Here is a 19,042-nt window from a genome sequence, read left to right on the forward strand (position 1 = left end):
ACCCTGCACAATTGCACCTTCCAAAACACAAATGGTGTCTAAACTTCATACCGTGGCACATTCCACAGGCTTAATCTTACTTGGTGAGAACGATCTGTCCAATCAGCTCCTTGATGCAGATATCATGGAAATTGTGTTGTCCACATGAAGAATAGAGGTTTCTCATTACATCATGAACAGTTTCATTCCTCAGTACCTTATGGCTGACGTCTATGCTCAGCATAATGCTGGTTTCATACTGCAGGATAGAGGTTGAGAACCCGGGCCAGATAGTCAGGCTAAAGGAAAATGTATAAGAGTTACACATGCACGACAGAGGTCTCTGCATTTACACTACATCAGGGGTCACATCAAAAAAAACTTTATATTCAGTCATTGGTCACATGATTCATTTTCAAAGTGTCCTAAGAACTGATCATGCTTTGACTACAAAATACTAGACACTTGTACTAGTGTAGCAACCCCTGAAATTGCTGGGTAGGGGGATGTATAAATTAGTCCAGTATTAAAGAGAAAAAAAAACCTAGAACACCAATTATACACAAGGACGGACAAGCTCTCACTTGTATCCAGCCCCTTCTTGCTTTGTACTCATATTTGCTTGTTATCTATTGTAGCACTTAACAGGCCTGCTGATACAGAGATGTCCTCATACATCTGGCCTTCTTGCGTGTTAAACTGCCCTTCTAGTTGCGCCATGCGGTGGCGTGACTCAGTAGCTCCGAGTGTCTTCATGTGACTTTTTACCTTGAAATGAGTCACAGCGGTGCGAATAGGTAGCACAAGCAGCTTCTGCTGATTAAAGGGATATGCAACATGCCTATGTTCTGTGTGTGACTGCGGGTTTAGATGCACGCGGAATGCTACGTTACAGGATCAGTGGCTGTGACACCAACGTAGCATTTCTCATGCAGATACAGCCGTTGATGCTCACAGAACATAGGCACGCTATGCTGCATGTCGTTTTAATCAGCAGTAGCCGCTTGTGCTACTTATTCGCATCGCTTTGACTCATTTGAGGGTAAAAAGTTGCACAAAAGATGCTCAGCACTACAGAGTCACACGGAGCCCCTGTGTTATGTGTAGCGCACAAAGTAGCTTGCAGCTGTTGTAAGGGAAAGGAAAAATGTAACCTTTCTGAAAACAAATGAAAAGGGGGAAGGATTTAAAAAAAAAAAAAAAAAAAGTACATATTTATATATATATATATATATATATATATATATATATATATATATATATATATATATATATATATATAATACTAGTATACTATTTAAGTGCTTCATCTACAAATCAACAAATATTTTATAGCTGTATCCAACTACATTATCTAACATGACCAGCCTCAGAATAAGCATAATACTGTATCTGTCCACTGGTTCTAGACATTTTGTTCCTTCACAGCAATGGTTATTTCCAAGCTTTAAAGGGCCCATAAAATCACGGCCCCGATTCCCCCGTGCTGCCGATCCGTGAAATGGCAGCCATCGATGATCGGCGATCCGACGGACCGTGGAAATTCAACATGTAGAAAATCCCCAACTCGACGATTCTGACAATTGTCAGGTTGGGATCAGGGAATCGAGATTTTTCAACATGTTACATATCCCCGATTCCAAGTCCTCGCCGTCAGCAGAATGGGTACCTGCAGCTATCTATGTCAGATGTATGGGTCCCATTACACTCCAGGGTGGAGTATAACGCATGCAATTTATCATTCTTACACTGCCCCAGGAAATGAGCCTCTCAACTTAACACTGGAGCAATCAAGGCACCTGGCTGCAGTTTCATTTCGCAAAAGAAAGAACAATCTTTATTTTATTACAGTACCGGTGAGCTCTGACTTCTGTTGCATCATTTGGGTTGTAGTAGTTGCGTCCAATCTGCTTCATGTTCATTATCTTGAGAATCCTAAGTACATAAAATGGAGGTCAGCTAACCAGTTAAAGTAAGGGGGCAGTATCAGCAATAATGAACTATCAGACTATGGAACTGCACCTCCTCAGCCCAGTCCAGTGCTTAGTCTATTGTAGCTGCGGATTATAGAGGATGTAGGACAAACATATTGAATATTTCCAAAATGGCAGCCTTAGAGGAGTATAATCCAGTTCAGTTGAACAGAAAAAACACAGAAATTGATCAAATTTAATGGTGGAATTCTATTTCCTTGGAATACAAAATGGCAGCCATAACATACATGGTAACTAAGTTAGTAAGCTGAGTAAGCCGGAAAAAGAAACAACTCATGAAAGTAAATGGTGTGTGTCAGAACCTCCCCAAGCTGTCCTACAAACATGAACAAACATCATAGGTGGGGACATTGGGTTGTCAAGTAGTATTTCAAAGAAACTAAACTAGGCTAAACTAGGTTAGGCATAAATCAATGTAAAAAAAAATGCAACATTTTTTTATAAATAACCATGTGAAGGATTTTATTGCTACGTTATCAGCAGAACTCGCATCCAGAAGAGAATATCTGGTAACGACCATATTTCTGCTTTCTATGGAAGAGGTTGCCATCACCCTTGCCGATTGTGCGCTTAGGATTTCTGGCTCCTCATGTCCGTTCCCTTTGTAGGCCCATGCTAAGTAAGACCTGATCCATCTGGCAAGAGCATGATTGGACAGAACATGCCCTCGATGGGATCTTACAAAAATGTAGATCAAAATGTGGATTGACCTTTCTGAATCAATTTGTTCTGGTGAGGTAAAAGACGCCCTGACAAGACTCAGGGAAAGTAATCATTCTTCCTTATTAGTTAGTTGTGGTCAGAGAGATGGAAGTATGAACTTCTGATTTATATGGAGGGGAAGCTACCTTAGGTAGGATTAGTCTGCAACATCAATGTCCACAAAAAAGGGGCTGATTGCTAGCTGCACGTAATGCAGTTGCATCTCTGGACACGTACTGTACTGTATATATTCTATGAGACCATCTGTACCGAGTCGAACGCATCTATGTAACAGTCATCATTGCTAGCAAAGGCACTTACGCCTACCCTATACAAGGTGTCGGTGCTGTAAAATGGCTCCCCGCCTCCGCAGCTGACCTAACTACTGAGCCACGGTCGCCAAGCAAGAAAAGGACACTGCTTCCCGCAGTATGGCCAGCCTGCAACATGCAAGACACGGGTCACGGTCCAGCACTAACCATCACGCTGTGACAACACTCCTCCCGACAGCGCCGCCTCAGACCATGGCCAGTAGGAGGGAACCCATAAACCGCTAGCAGGGACTGAAACGCTGTACTATAAAATATAGATTATAAATTAAACATAACTAAAAGGTTAGACAAAATAAAAATGTGCCTTACTCCTGAGGCACTAAACTACAACTTAGGCGATGTGCAGGTGGGAGAGGTTAGAGGGGGTGGGTTTTCATTTGTTCTTTTCTTAACCAGTTTAGTGCCAAGCTCCTATACCTGGACTTCTTACCCACAATGTAATGGCTAACCCCAGTGTTCCCCAGATGGATGATAGATGAATAATGTGTGCAATCCATCCGCATGACGCAGAACAAGTCACAAGTCTGACTACAGACCCACGGGATGCTTCTCCTACATGCGAACACCCAGTTAGCACCCACCCGGCCGTTGGTGAGAAGTGACAGATGTGTACAACTCAATCATTCAAAGCTGTAGGTCTGCTGCGACGTGAAAAAAAAATTTAAATCAGGTGTTCAAAATAGGTTGCTGAAACTACAAGTCCAAGCATACCCTCACACTGATCAGCTGGTAAAGCATGCTGGGCCTTGTAGTTTCACAACAGTTGGAGAACCACAGGTTGGCCAGGCCAGCTCCAGGGCTTGTGATTCTCTAAATGGACAGCAGAAGTGATTGCTACCAGAAATACTTAATTGCGAGACACCTACAGGGTTAGAAATAGTTGAGCATCCAAGATCAGAGTAAGAGATGACTTGATACAAGGAGTAATTCTCTTTACAGCCTGAAAAATAAGGTCATCAGATACCACTTGTGTGTCCAGAAAGACACTAAAACACACAGACACCTGAACTTTCAGGTTAGTAAGAGAAAGGCCTTTGTCTAATCCATTCTGAAGAAAAGCAATAATCTGTGTAATGGTGCATACACACGGTCAGATTTTGTAGGACAATATAAACGATATCGTTAAATCGTTAATATCATCCATTTTTTTTGGCCCCTTTCAACCCCCAAACAACGGACGATGCGCGGGCACGAATGGTCGATAACTACCATCGCACGTGCATGCAGTCCAACCAGGTCTATATCGTTTGGGGGTTGGTGCTGTGCTGGATGTTCGATAACGATCATCCAGCACATGCAGGACAGACAACGATATCTTTATCGTTGTCTGATCTGAACGTGTGTATGCACCTTAATGCAACTGTAGAAGCATCAGCATGATGAATCTCTACCAAATACTATAGTAACTAGAGGAAGAATATTGATTTCTGATATAAGTACCTAAATTACTTTGCTAGACCAGTTTCCATCTCAGAACAGCACAATGTCCCACGCTCTCAAAAACAGGACATTTCAATTTGAAGATCTGGCCAAGGCTTTTCCAGAAGGCACAAGGGTGGTGGGTGGGGAGATGGACTAGAACTGCAAAATTACATAACATCTGGGGAAATTAAGGTGTAGAATTTGTGAAAGGAAAATGAAAAGAATCCTATTTTAGTTATTGAGGTAAGGAAACCGCTCTACAGTATAAAGAATGGACTGTACTCAATATATGCAGAAACGTAAACAATTTCATTGAATCGCCTCAGATCGAGAATTATTCTAATTCCCTGGCTTGAAATAGAAGCCAGTGCGCCCTGCTGTACCAAAGGAACAGGAGAAAACACTATACTATAGTACTACTTCTAGCAAAGGCTGCCATGTCTTCAGTTGCACTGGGGAGGATGGTACAAGGATGGGACTTTACAAAAATATTCCTCTTTTTGGTAGTGAGAGGAATGTTTTTTTTGTACCCTTTGTTGACTATGTTGCAAAACCAGTGACTGAGTTTCCATCATCATCATCATCCACCTCTGCCCAGTATTAAATTCTGCTACCCACCAGGCTCTTTGGTGGTTCTAGAGAAGATTAATTCAGAGGCCTTTTGGCCGAGGCTTACCTTCCTTATTCCTGTGGTAAGGCTGCATAGAGGCCTTACCACAAATCTGCCCAAAAAAACCCATCAACCGTGGCTGAAAGAGCTGAGCTTCTCTGACGTGCTAGCAGGACCACGGCAAACCCCCAATTCTCCTGTCTTGTGACAGATTATGTCATTTACTTCTAGTGACTGAATGATTGCAGTATTCGCACACATGAATAAAAAAAAACATGCACATGGAAGTATGGTTACATAATTCTTTAGCTGTGGGTCTGTCACACAGGCAGAGGGTCTCATTCAGACCCGCTCGCGAGCGCTGTACACTCACAAGTGGGTCGATGTTGCCCAAATGCACATGATGGAGGCGCCTCCGTCGTGCGCATGCGCGAGACCAGAGTAACGACAGGGTAGCCATCGTTATGGGTCTCGCAACAAAGGGGGCATGCTGTCAATGGTGAGTGACAGCACGCCCCCTTTGGTGGGTGTGCCGGGGGCATGGCTGCCCAGAGAGAGGCGGTCCCATGGGAACGCCTTCTGTCTGGGTCCGGCCCCACTGACATCACTAGTGATGTCAGTGGGAGTGATTTTGGCTCCGATAGAGCCAAAATCACTCCAGGGCTTGCGGCAGACGAGACCCTACCGCAAGGGTCTCGTCGCAAGCCCGATTGTCGCGATGGTCTTGACCATCGCGACCATCATCATGGACGCTCGCATAGCTGTGGGTGGTAACCCACAGCTATGCCAGCGTCCAAAAGGCCGCTTCGCAATAAAAAAAAAAAAACACGCCCTTATTCAGAGCGGGCGCTCGTTCAGAGCGTCCGGCTCTGAATCAGGCCCAGAGTCTTAAGGCTCTCCTGAAGACTACTATTAAAGCCTCTCTACAATCCTTCAAACGGGCTCTCAAGACCCACTACTTCATCAAAGCCTTCCAGCTCTCATCCTAACTTGCTACTACATGCTCACTCAGTCCTCCCTTTCTACCCCCATCTGTGACACCTGTTTGTCTGCCCCTCCCCTTTCGAATGCAAGCACTTACGAGCAGGGCCCTCTACCCTCTTATGCTTCTCCTTACTTTACTTTTATCTACTTCTTACTCCCCACTAGGGCACCTAACACTTGGTTGCTTATCTGGGTGTTATGGTCGCTAATGTAGCAATGTATATTATCCTGGTCCTGTATTGTATTGTACTGTACTGTAAGTCACTGGTCAACCATTTGTTTATGTACTGTGTAAGGCGCTGCAAAACACTTGTGGCGCCATATAAATAAATGATAATACTTTTAGAGGGTAACTGAATGAGAGAAGCTTCACAAAAGGAACATAACCCTTTTCTGCATCACTTTGTTTAAAGTTTTTACGTATATATTGTCTATTTATTCTCTTTTGTACATCCTTTAGTACTATTCCTGAAGACACATCAACTTTATTAAAGCAGATCAACAAGGGTCTCTTCAGCAAAGGTATAGGATATACAATCCCAGCATATTATACAAATCTTCAAAAAGGGGCAAATATGTCCCACATTGATGATACCACCCAGGAAATAATGTCACAGCACCGCCATAGTTTCTTTGGGCTGAGGATTACAAATCCACATGCAAAAGGACATTATCCTCAGATAAGAGAATTACTGCTTCTCTTTTCTTCAGCAGGCTAAAAAGAATACAGAGTAGGAAATTAATTACTATCTAAAAAGTTCTAGATATGGACTCTCTACACCAAGGGTGGGGAAACTTTTTTCTGCCGAGGGCCATTTTGATATATATAACATTATTCACGGGTCCGGAGCAGGCCATGCCCCCTCCCTGTGATGTCACATGGGGGCGGGGCCACACGCGCCAGTGATTACAGCAATGCCCAGAGCATCCTGGGGAACTGTAAGGGCAGCAGTGTGACAGTCTAAAGCATCCTAAGGACACTCCAGGTGGCACTGCTGCATAGATTCTGGCTGCCATTCTAGGCACCATGTTAGCCAGATGAGGCTAGCAGAAAAAAGCTCTGAGGGCCAGACCAAATTATTCCGGGGGCCTTATACGGCCCCTGGGCCTGAGGTTCCCCATCCCTGCTCTACACCTTTTGTGGGGATAGGTGCAGGCCACATTTCCAAAAAAATATTCTTGTGAATGTTTCAGGTCACACAGTTCATAACACTGTGCACAGCTTCGCTATCAATCTCCATAGTGTGACGAGGAAGTGATGTAATGTGCACAAGCTCAACACCAACGTGTGCACAGTACACAGAGAAATATGGCTGGGTCTCCAAACCCAATACTTGCAGGTGAACGTAGCATCTACAGTCCCAAGAGCACCACTAGCATGGACCACCTGCACTCACCAGGAACAGGTAATCCACTTCAGATAAACAACAAAAATACACTATATTCATGTACAAACACAGCTTTACTCAGCTAAGAGACCCCATGGGAAGGATTGGTCACTATATACCTTCTGGGGGACATTTATTGTGGTCTCTACTCAGCTGACTAATTGAGTTAACCCATTCGTTATGGCTACCATTAAGTTTGACAAGGGTAAACCATTACAGGATGTTATAACATTACGTCACATGCACTATAGGGCATTAACAGTTTTCAGCAGTGTATTTATTGCCATTCATTAGAACCGTCAGGCAGAAAAAAACACTGGATCTCAGTATATTTAGAGAGTAGACACAGCCATTTTATATTCATTAGAATTCAGCGATAACCTGCATTCTGGAGATCAGCAAGTATCATCAACAAATAATCAGTCCACAATTCCAAGTGATTCGAGATTGGTTTGGGGTATAAAATGGCTGCCTCTACCATGTATGTAGTGGACCATGTGTAGAGGCAGTTTAAGAGAAGCGGAGGCCCATATGCTGCACGCCCTCTCACCGTGCATCACCTTACACCCACAATAGCGATGTGCTGGCGGTGGTTGTGTCCATGCTACATGGCCCCTGATTTGCTCCTCAGTTTGAATTTCAAATTGACCTCATTAGACTATGTGACGTGACCGCTTATCTTGTGCATGACAAAGAGGAAATGGTGAGGAGACCAACGCAGAGCAGTGACACAGAGCAGAGCAGGGACGCTCAGAAGGAGCTTAGAGTGAGAGAAGGAAGGAAAACAGAAGGAGGTTCAGAGGACAATTATACTTCATGGGGGGATAAACAAGAGCCATAATCAGACCTCCTAAAAATGATGTTGTAGAACTGAAAGCAGGTCGGTGAAGTAGGCGGTAACTCGTTAGTTAGAGTAATTGTCACCTTTACATTCTCTCCATTTCGGGTTTGGCTGAACACTTCAGTAACCTTCAATTAAAAGTATAAAAATTATCAATCTCAACCACCTTATGAACCCAATTCTATCCCAGGCTTACCCGGAGGAACTTACCTTATTAAGTCGCTTTGGTAAAAATAATATTGAGCCATCGAAGGCATGCGCTTTCCCTATGGTGTCTTCATGCTGGTATAGTAAAGCCGTCCTCAGACGCCTGGACTCCATTGGAGGATTATAGTCAATGTGGTACTGGTACAGAGCCCACTGTGGCCGGGAGACCAGCTTGATGTGGTTGGTGACCAGCTGAATCATGTTGCCGGAAACACCTTTCAGTAAAGAGTCGGGAAGGGCAGGAAAGTAAAGAGGGACGTTTTTATTCAGTGTGTAACATACATCAAGAAACATTACACCTGCACACTGCTACATGATCAGTGATGGTTCTCAGTCTGTCTTGTATACAGTACATGTGCCTCCAAGTTCTGCAGAAAATTATTGTTTTTAAATGGAGAATTATACCCAGATGTAAAGAATTTAATTATTTTTCAAATAAAAGGAAGCAAAAAGGAAGGACTGACTAAGCACCTGGTCACATCTGTATCCCCGTGCTGCAAGTTCACATAGATGGCACTTCATTATGTACTGTGGTAGCAGCAATTTTTTTTAAATCATGTTATTCTATTAAGAGAAAGATTTTGTTTTTTGCAGAAAAAAAAATACACAAACATAAGGCGAAAGAACACAACACAATAAGATAGCATAAAAAAAAAAAAACATGGAATTTTAAGCCACCAATAGAAAGAAGATTTACGGTCTTACCTGGTTAAATCCTTTTCTTCGACTCCATAGGGGGCACACAGGGACACGATGGGTATAGCCTGGAGAGGAGAGTGTCTGGGCACCAAACAGTTACAAATTCTTTCCCATCAGCCCAGGCCTCCCTCTCCACTATACCAATCCCCCAGCCTGGGCTATTCAGTTAAGATAACAAGCCCAAGGCAGGAGTGAGGAGAAAGAGGGAGAAGGAAGACCAGCACACAGAGGGTGTTCGGGAAAAAAAATGTACAGAAGGAAGAAGACCCCACAAGCCAAGTGCGTCAGGGTGAGCGCCTTGTGCCCCCTATGGAGTAGAAGAAAAGGATTTATCCATAATCTTTTCTTCTTCCTCCACTAGGGGGCACGGGGACACAATGGTATGTCCCAAAACTGTACCCCTATTTGTGGTGACACTCCTGGGCTGTGCTGAAAACTCCTCGCCCAAAGGCAGTGTCCGAAGATGCATAGGTATCAAATGCATAGAATTGAAGGAAAGTATGGGCAGATGACCAGGTGGCAGCCTTACAAAGCTGCTCCGTTGAAGTACCATGGTGAGCTGCTCAAGATGCTCCTAACTGCCCTGGTGAAATGAGCAGTCACCACAGGAGAAGCAGGAAGACCCACAGTTGAGTAAGCGTGATGGACAGTCAAGCAGAGCCACCTGGTCAAAGTCTGTGTCGAAGCCGGGTAGCCCCGCTTGTGAAATTTATAGGACAGAGTGTCTGATCTAAAGATCTGGCAAATTGCTCTCCTTCCAGACATACAACCTTTTTGTCAGGGGTGTCCTACATGTACAGCCTCCGTTTGATCCTGCTGTTGCCACATGGGATTTGTCCTTGGTTCTTTGGGCTCTCCAGTCTGCTCCTTTTGGATCTTTGCACATGTTGGACATTAGATGGCTTACATGGAAGACTGTTCTTACTTGCCATCACATTGGCCCGGCAGGTGTCTGACTTGAGCACCTTGCCTTGTTGTTCCACCTTTCTTATTTTTCATTTGGATCAGGCGGTTCTCAGGAGACATTTGGGTTACCTCCCTATAATGGTTACTCAGTTCCATATCAACCAAGAGATTGTTGTACTGTCTTTTCTCCTGAGGAAGCCTCTCTGGATGTGGTGAGGGCTCTCCGCATTTATGTGGACAGGACCAGTACAAAAAAGTGGATGGGCCATTCATCTATTATGTATCAATCTAAAGGGGCCTATCCATTAGGCGACCTGAAAAACTGAACGTCTAGCGGTCAGTCCTTCAGGTCACCGGGTGCAGTGCCCGCAACAAACGGCGTGCACTGAACGTCTTTCAGTGCAGGATCCCGAACTCCTATCTCGGAACATGGGGAACCTGACTATGGTCGTCAGGTTGACCGGCATGTTCCGTAGATAGTCGGGGTCAGCAAGGACCCAGCGTGCACACACACTCATTGCTGGTCCTTGCCGGCTATCCATTACACGACTTTGTGAATAATGCGATCGTTTAAAAAAGTTGTGTAATGAATAGGCCCCTTAAGAGGGTGATGCAGACATTGTAAGTTAACGGCAGCAGGCATAAGGGTTTAAATTAGGGAGCATAATTAGGAGCTGAACTATCGTTTCTGGAATAACCTGATGTTGCTGTGCTATCCTTCATTCATAAACTGAAAACTGCATTTCAGTCCACATTTATATAAAGGACCAATAAAAGGGACCCAGCATACAGATGTGTCCCACCACATCTTTGCTCAATACGCCATGCAGCGCGCCCTGCCGTGCCCCTGCTTATCGTTCTATGTCGCAATGCAACGTACTGAGGTGCTGTAAAAGCTGGAGTGTGTAATACAACTTTATGTCCACCAGATGTCACTTTTCCTAAACTGCACTGAGCATTCGTCATATAGCCAGCGAAGCTTCTGTAGCGCCACCTGCTGATTGGCTGGTGAACCGGTCATTCGTAACACTATACAGTAGTACTGAACTGCGTTTTGTCATGAACCCAGAGCTGCAGTTGCCGTGTAATAAAGGATTTAATTATTTTGTGTATGAGTCCTGCGAATTATAAGAATACATATCTGCGTTGGTGTGAAGACGCATGCGCAGCATTTCATAAAGACAGAGCAATTCAAGTTCTTAAGGTACTCTGCCATACTTAATACATTGCTCCGAATGTGCCACCACCTTTCATTTCTATGTTATGCCACCCAGCTGCATTTTACTCTAAGCCTAGGGACGCAAGGGCAGTCTCTCATAAAAAGATAATTTCAGCTGCAATACTCTAAAGGTGCGTACACACTGGGCGATATTACTGAGCGATTGCACGATTACGACATCGTAATCGCGCAATCGCTCAGTAATAGTGCACAAAGCGTGCACTAAACGACCAGCGATGCGGGCGCCCGCTGGTCGTTTCCGACATTGTCCATCGCCTGAACATGCAGGCCAATCTGCCGATATCGACAGATTGCCCATGTTCAGGAATGATGGAGTGTGCCTCCACTGAACGACTGATCGTTCAGTGTAGGCACTGCAGGGGGATCAGGAACGACGGTACGATTACAATGTCGTTATCGTACTGTCTTTCCTGATCGCACAGTGTGTACGCACCCTTAAAGTTCTGCTCAACTTTATGTATTGCTCCGCATTTTCCTCACCCCTTCATCTCTATGTTATGCCACCAGCTGCATTAGACTGTAAACCGCTAGTGACAGATGAAGGGATGAGGAAAGTGCGATGCAATGCATGAAGTTGAGCAGAGTACTTTGAGAGAGAGTATTGAACCTGAAATTATCTCCCTTTATGACAAGCTGCCCATGTGTCTTTACACCATGTTCAGACAGTATACAGTACAGACGGCCCGTAATGAGCACAATACAAGGTCTATAGCGGTTTAGAGTAAAATGCAGCTGGGTGGCATAACATAGAAATGAAAGGTGGTGGTAAGTTCGGAGCAATGTATTACGTACGGCAGAGTACCTTAAGAATATTGAACTTTAATTGCTCTGTCTTTATGAAATGCTGCGCGTGCGTCTTCACCCCAACGCAGATATGTATTCTTCTAAAACACAGGACACGCACAACAAAATTATTTAGTCCTGTATTGTAGGCCTCGAACCCAAGGCGCCGGCTATGGAAAATGATCACCTTGCTCACTCAAGCAAGCAAGCCATAGCAGCTGTTACACCTGTCGCGCATGCCATGTTAAGCGTGCGTCTTTACACCAAGTACAATAATATGATTTTTACTTACCGTAAAATCTCTTCCTTGTAGTCCATCTGGGGGTGCCTTACATCTAGGTAATGTATAGTGGTGGGTGGAGTCGGACTCTAGCTAATTGAAAACTGGCTCCCACCTCCTATATAACTTCTCCCTTTCCGCCATGAGCGCAGTCTAATGTTTAACAAAGGTGGAAGAGAGCTACGGAAAGAACTGAGAAACCAGAGATCAACAGGTGTCCAGTATGAAAGCCAAACAAGGGAGTGTCCTTGGCATCCCCCAGATGGACTACAAGGAGGAGATTTAAAACAAGACAATTAAGGAGAGAGAGGGGGGGGGTGTTGGAACCGACCGCTCTTAGAATTTTCCGACCAACACTGGCATATCTTGCATTTTGTGAAAGTGTGTACAGATGACCAAGTAGCTGCTTTGCACAGCTCAACCGAGGCCATACAGCCCAAGAGGCTCCAATAGCACATGTCGAATGAGCCCGAATTGAGGCCGGAACCATCACATTCGAGGACAAATATGCCTGCCTAATGACAGAAGTGACCCATCTAGCGATAGACCCTTTTGAGATAGGCCAACCTTTTTTTGGTGCATCAATCCGTACGCCTCAAGGATGAGTACAGTCCAAGTAAATGCGTAACGCACGTACCACATCCAACAGTGCTAAGAAAGAAGCTTCAGTAGTCACTGAATCCTGGCGAAAAGCTGGAAGGACAATGTCTTGTTGGAAAGCCGATACCACCTTTGGCAGAAAGGAAGGTTTAGTGCGTAACACTACCCTATCCTCAAAAACAACAAGCAGAGCTTTACAGGAAAGAGACGCTAATTCAGATACCCTTCTGGCCGAAGCAACGGCCAAAAGAAAAACAAAAACTTCAGAGTGAGATATCACAATTCTACAGACTCCAAAGGCTGGAATGGTGCCTTTTGGAGTGCTTCCAAAACTAAATTCAAAGTCCCAAGGAGGAACCGGTGGGCCATAAGGAGGCTGTATGTGAAGAACTCCCTGCAAAAAAGTCTGAACTTCTGGAATGGTGGCCAATTTCCTCTGAAACAGGATCAATAAGGCCAAAATTTGTCCCTTAAGAGAGGACAATCTAAGACCCCATTTGCAGAAAAGACAAGAGACTCAATCTTTCAGGTTTGAACTTGTTTTTCACAACAGGAAATATATATCTTCCATATTCGATGATAAATCTGGGAAGTACCTGGTTTACGAGCCTGTATCATGGTTTTCACCACAGACACTCAAAAGCCCTTGGCCCTCAGAATATTTGATTCAAGAACCATGCCATCAAAGCCAAGCGATGCAAATTGGGGTTTCAGGAGCAACAGATCTGGACGCAGGGGTAGACTATACAGAACGTCTGCCAACATGGTCCAAAGAACTGCGTATCAACGACGGCGCAGCCAGTCTGGAACCACCAGAATCACCGGCCGTGCCACCTGTCGAATCTGCTGAACAACAATTGGCAACATTACCAGAGAAGGAAAGATGTATCCCAGCTGGAACACCCACGGTGCTGTCATGGCATCCACCAGAGATACCTGAGGATCCCGGGACTGAGATCTGTACCTTGGTATCTTTTTGTTGAGACGAGAAGCCATTAGATCTATATCTGGAGATCCCCATCTGGCAACTATTTCTGCAAACACCCCCTGGTGTAATTCCCATTCCCTGGTGCACACTGTGGCGACTTATGAAGTCCGTCTACCAGTTGTCCATCCCTGGAATGTAAATTTCTGAAATAGCCGGGACCCAATTTTCTGCCCAATGAAGGATGTGAGAAACCTCCCTAATTGCTCGCCAGCTGCATGTGCCACCCTGCTTGTTTATGTAAGCAACTGCTGTGGCACGGTCTGATTGTATTCGTACTGGTAAATTCTTTGGATAGCAGTGAGCCTGAATCAATGTATATTGAATTGCCCTTAGTTCCAGTATATTGATAGAAAGAGCGGTCTACTGAACAGACCAAGGACCCTGTAAGCGTCTGTCCAGAACCACTGACCACCATTGACCATATGGACTCCATCTTGAATTTCTCCAAGTGAAGATAATGAGGTTGAGAATGATTCAGAATGACCAGTCTGGAAGAAAAGATTGCAGTAGAACCCCAGGCCTTCCTGTAGTATTGGAACCGTAATAATCACTCCGGAGTCGGTATGCGCAGAAATTGCCTGCATGAGAGCCGCCGTTCTGCAACTATTCACAGGGAGAGGAGTGGAAAATAATTTTTTTGAAACAGGACTCTCCAAATCCAAAAAGTAACCCCTGGTTACAATTCAGATTGGAAAGGATCCAATTTTCCTGGAACTTGAGAAAGTGACTTCCCACCAGAGGACGGGTCCCAGTCCCATGACAGTCATGTGGATCTACCTGCTGGCCTAGCCGCAGGCCGACTGGTGCCGGGGCCACCCCACCCCCTAAAAGACCCCTATGTGCACCTCGGCTTCATTTAGAAAATAATGAATCCTAGGAGTTGTTATAGGTGTAGTTACAGGAAGGTACGATCTTTTTCCTCCTGTAAACTGAGATATAAATTTCAATTAACTCTGGACCAAACAAAAAACTTCCTTCAAAATGCAAAGCCTCTAAAGCAGGTTTTGATTCTATGTCTGCCTTCCATGTTTTAAGCCATAGCGAACGTCTGGCAGAAACAGCTAAGGCTGAAATAGGAGACTGTACCTGAATCGTATCTAATAAAGGGTCACCTACTGTATATAGGCTAGAGTTTTTGAAATCTGATCAGCTAAATCATCTGATTTATCCAGGGACAGACAGCCTTTATCGCCCAGGCGAACAAAGATTTCAGAACAGCATCATTCTTTCTATCCATAGGATCTTTAAGGGTTACAGACGGAGTACTGGGAATAACCGTATTCCTGACCAACCTAGCAATAGGAGCATCTACCACTGGAGGAATTTCCCAAAGCTTGGTATCCTCTTCCGAAAAAGGATAAAGACCCTTACATTTTTTCAGAATATGAAACTTGGAGGTGTCTTAATATTTCCTCAAAAAGTGAAAATTCTGGGAAAACCGAAACATGTGTTTTCTTCTTACGTTTAGAGAAAGAAACCGCACTTGCTGCCTCCTGTAACTGCAGAGTTTCCCTGACAGTGTCCATCAGCATAGAAAAACCTGAATCTGACTGGGAGTCACCCTCCCAGTCATAAACCAATTCCCCTTCTTCCTGCGAAGCAGCTGAAGGGTCTTCTCCAGGAAAATCAAAAGGAATGTGAACGTCTTAAAACGGCTGTGGCCCATGCAGACAGTATCATTTTATTTAGAGATATTGCCATCTGAGCAAGACATGGGCCCATATTATGGGCCCATCTGGGCTCTACCGAGGGATCAGACAAGGGAGGAGCTGGAGTACAAGGCATCATATTTTGCTCTTGAAAGTGACGTAATTCACTATGGCGTCCGCCATAGACCTGGCAGAATCAGGCATCACTGACTGTTCAGCCGAACACCCTGGTGATGGATTTCCCCGTGAACAGCTCGCACAGAGCGACCCTGGGTCCGTAACTTTTGGAATTTTTCTCACATTTTGTACAAGTATAAACAATGATTTGTTTCTTAGAATCCTTGTCTGGCTTGTACATACTGAGAAAGACAGACGAGTCTACTCCAAACAGATAGCTACCTACATTCTCATAAAAAAGAGTGTAGCCTGAATTAGCAGGAACCTGCGGCCGGACAGCTGTAATCATAGCCTCCGGCGTCTGCGGCCCGGACTGATGACATCATCACTGCGCGACTACACGCATAGCAGCGTCTTACTCACTGCAGTCACTCTCAAATGATGTCACCAGCCACACGTGCAGCGGCGCTCTACTGCTCTAGCCACCTATTCCCTTAGTCTCCGGTGATCCCCGTAAACTTTATTATGTGGCCCAGCCTAATGACATCACTGCTGTGCGTCTACACATGCACCGGTATTCTGGAACCCAGCAGAACCCCACTCTCTCATTAGGCAGCAGCATGTAGCGGCTTCTGTAACCTGGGGATTGAAGCAGTGTGGTGCGGAGCAGCCCCTGGAGGTGCGAGACAAGCCATCTCTACAGATCTGTGAGTAATAACAAGCCTCTGCCAATCTGCTCAAAAGCAGAGTCCCGGGAAGCAGAATATTGGCAACAAGCTTTTTATACATTGTAAATAAATCTTACCTTTTTGCCTGCGGCCCCCTCAGATTTGTGTCTGGATTGGAGAGAGACCCAGGGACATGGTAGTTTGGTGACTCTCTCAGGGGCCGTCTATAGAGTAGGCTGAGGAACGTGCGGAGCAATACATACAGTTGAGCAGAGTACTTTTAGAGTATTGAACCTGAAATGATCTCTTTACGAAAAACTGCCCGTACGTCTACACCAGGCATGTCAAACTCAAAATACCAACCGGGCCGAATATTCAAGGTCTTAAGAATGTGTGGGCCGCAAAAAAAAGTCTTCTATACAATTTTGAAAGGTTTATTAATAAAAACCAATGCAGTGCCGCTGTAGTAGTGCCCCTTATGCAGTGCCCCAGTAATGTCCCTAGTAGTGCCCCTTATGCAGAGCCCCCAGTAAATGCCCCTTATGCAGAGCCCCCCAGTAAATGCCCCTTAAGCAGAGCTCCCAGAAAATGCCCCTTATGCAGAGCCCCTAGTAAATGCCCCTTATGCAGAGCCCCTAGTAAATGCCCCTTATGCAGAGCCCCTAGTAAATGCCCCTTATGCAGAGCCCCTAGTAAATGCCCCTTATGCAGAGCCCCTAGTAAATGCCCCTTATGCAGAGCCCCCAGTAATGCCCCTTATGCAGTGGCCCCCAGTAATGCCCCTTATGCAGTGACCCCCAGTAATGCCCCTTATGCAGTGACCCCCAGTAATGCCCCTTATGCAGTGACCCCCAGTAATCCCCTTATGCAGTGACCCCCAGTAATCCCCTTATGCAGTGACCCCCAGTAATGCCCCTTATGCAGAGACCCCAGTAATGCCCCTTATGCAGTGACCCCCAGTAATGCCCCTTATGCAGTGACCCCCAGTAATGCCCCTTATGCAGTGACCCCCAGTAATGCCCCTTATGCAGTGACCCCCAGTAATGCCCCTTATGCAGTGACCCCCAGTAATGCCCCTTATGCAGTGACCCCCAGTAATGCCCCTTATGCAGAGCCCCCAGTAACGCCCCTTATGCAGTGACCCCAGTAATGCCCCTTATGCAGAGCCCCCAGTAATGCCCCTTATGCAGAGCCCCCAGAAATGCCCCTTATGCAGAGCCCCCAGTAATGCCCCTTATGCAGAGCCCCCAGTAATGTCCCTAGTAGTGCCCCAGTAACGCCCCTTATGCAGAGCCCCCAGTAATGCCCCTTATGCAGAGCCCCCTGTAATGCCCCTTATGCAGAGCCCCCTGTAATGCCCCTTATGCAGAGCCCCCTGTAATGCCCCTTATGCAAACCCCCAGTAATGCCCCTTATGCAGAGCCCCCAGTAATGCCCCTTATGCAGAGCCCCCAGTAATGCCCCTTATGCAGAGCCCCCAGTAATGTCCCTAGTAGTGCCCCCAGTAACGCCCCTTATGCAGAGCCCCCAGTAACGCCCCTTATGCAGTGACCCCCAGTAATGCCCCTTATGCAGTGACCCCCAGTAATGCCCCTTATGCAGTGACCCCCAGTAATGCCCCTTATGCAGTGACCCCCAGTAATGCCCCTTATGCAGAGCCCCCAGTAATGTCCCTAGTAGTGCCCCCAGTAACGCCCCTTATGCAGAGCCCCCAGTAATGCCCCTTATGCAGTGACCCCCAGTAATGCCCCTTATGCAGTGACCCCCAGCAATGCCCCTTATGCAGAGCCCCCAGTAATGCCCCTTATGCAGAGCCCCCAGTAATGCCCCTTATGCAGAGCCCCCAGTAATGCCCCTTATGCAGAGCCCCCAGTAATGCCCCTTATGCAGAGCCCCCAGTAACGCCCCTTATGCAGAGCCCCCAGTAACGCCCCTTATGCAGAGCCCCCAGTAACGCCCCTTATGCAGTGACCCCCAGTAACGCCCCTTATGCAGTGACCCCCAGTAATGCCCCTTATGCAGAGCCCCCAGTAATGCCCCTTATGCAGAGCCCCCAGTAATGCCCCTTATGCAGAGCCCCCAGTAATGCCCCTTATGCAGAGCCCCCAGTAATGCCCCTTATGCAGAGCCCCCAGTAATGCCCCTTATGCAGAGCCCCCAGTAATGCCCCTTATGCAGAGCCCCCAGTAATGTCCCTAGTAGTGCCCCAGTAACGCCCCTTATGCAGAGCCCCCAGTAATGCCCCTTATGCAGAGCCCCCAGTAATGCCCCTTATGCAGAGCCCCCAGTAATGCCCCTTATGCAGAGCCCCCAGTAATGCCCCTTATGCAGAGCCCCCAGTAATGTCCCTAGTAGTGCCCCCAGTAACGCCCCTTATGCAGAGCCCCCAGTAACGCCCCTTATGCAGTGACCCCCAGTAATGCCCCTTATGCAGTGCCCCCAGTAATACCCCTTATGCAGTGACCCCCAGTAATGCCCCTTATGCAGAGCCCCCAGTAATGCCCCTTATGCAGAGCCCCCAGTAATGCCCCTTATGCAGAGCCCCCAGTAATGCCCCTAGTAGTGCCCCCAGTAACGCCCCTTATGCAGAGCCCCCAGTAATGCCCCTTATGCAGAGCCCCCTGTAATGCCCCTTATGCAGAGCCCCTAGTAA

At 46.2% G+C, this 19,042-nt stretch overlaps 1 protein-coding gene across 2 annotated transcripts in view; it reads right to left on the minus strand.

Moving 5' to 3' along the window:
• LOC148507642 (piwi-like protein 1) overlaps positions 1–19,042 on the minus strand; it is a 104,558-nt gene that overhangs the window by 59,649 nt on the left and 25,867 nt on the right. For both annotated transcript variants that reach the window (XM_088445843.1, XM_088445844.1), the window contains exons 5-8: positions 8,463–8,674; positions 8,259–8,380; positions 1,834–1,914; positions 81–278 (exon numbers count right to left, since the gene is read on the minus strand). In XM_088445843.1, coding sequence (XP_088301969.1) covers positions 81–278; positions 1,834–1,914; positions 8,259–8,380; positions 8,463–8,674 — 613 coding nt within the window. The remainder of the gene's footprint in view (positions 1–80; positions 279–1,833; positions 1,915–8,258; positions 8,381–8,462; positions 8,675–19,042) is intronic.

The sequence above is a fragment of the Taudactylus pleione genome, unplaced genomic scaffold (assembly GCF_031769625.1).
Source record: "Taudactylus pleione unplaced genomic scaffold, aTauple2 ptg000390l, whole genome shotgun sequence".
Taxonomy (NCBI): domain Eukaryota; kingdom Metazoa; phylum Chordata; class Amphibia; order Anura; family Myobatrachidae; genus Taudactylus; species Taudactylus pleione.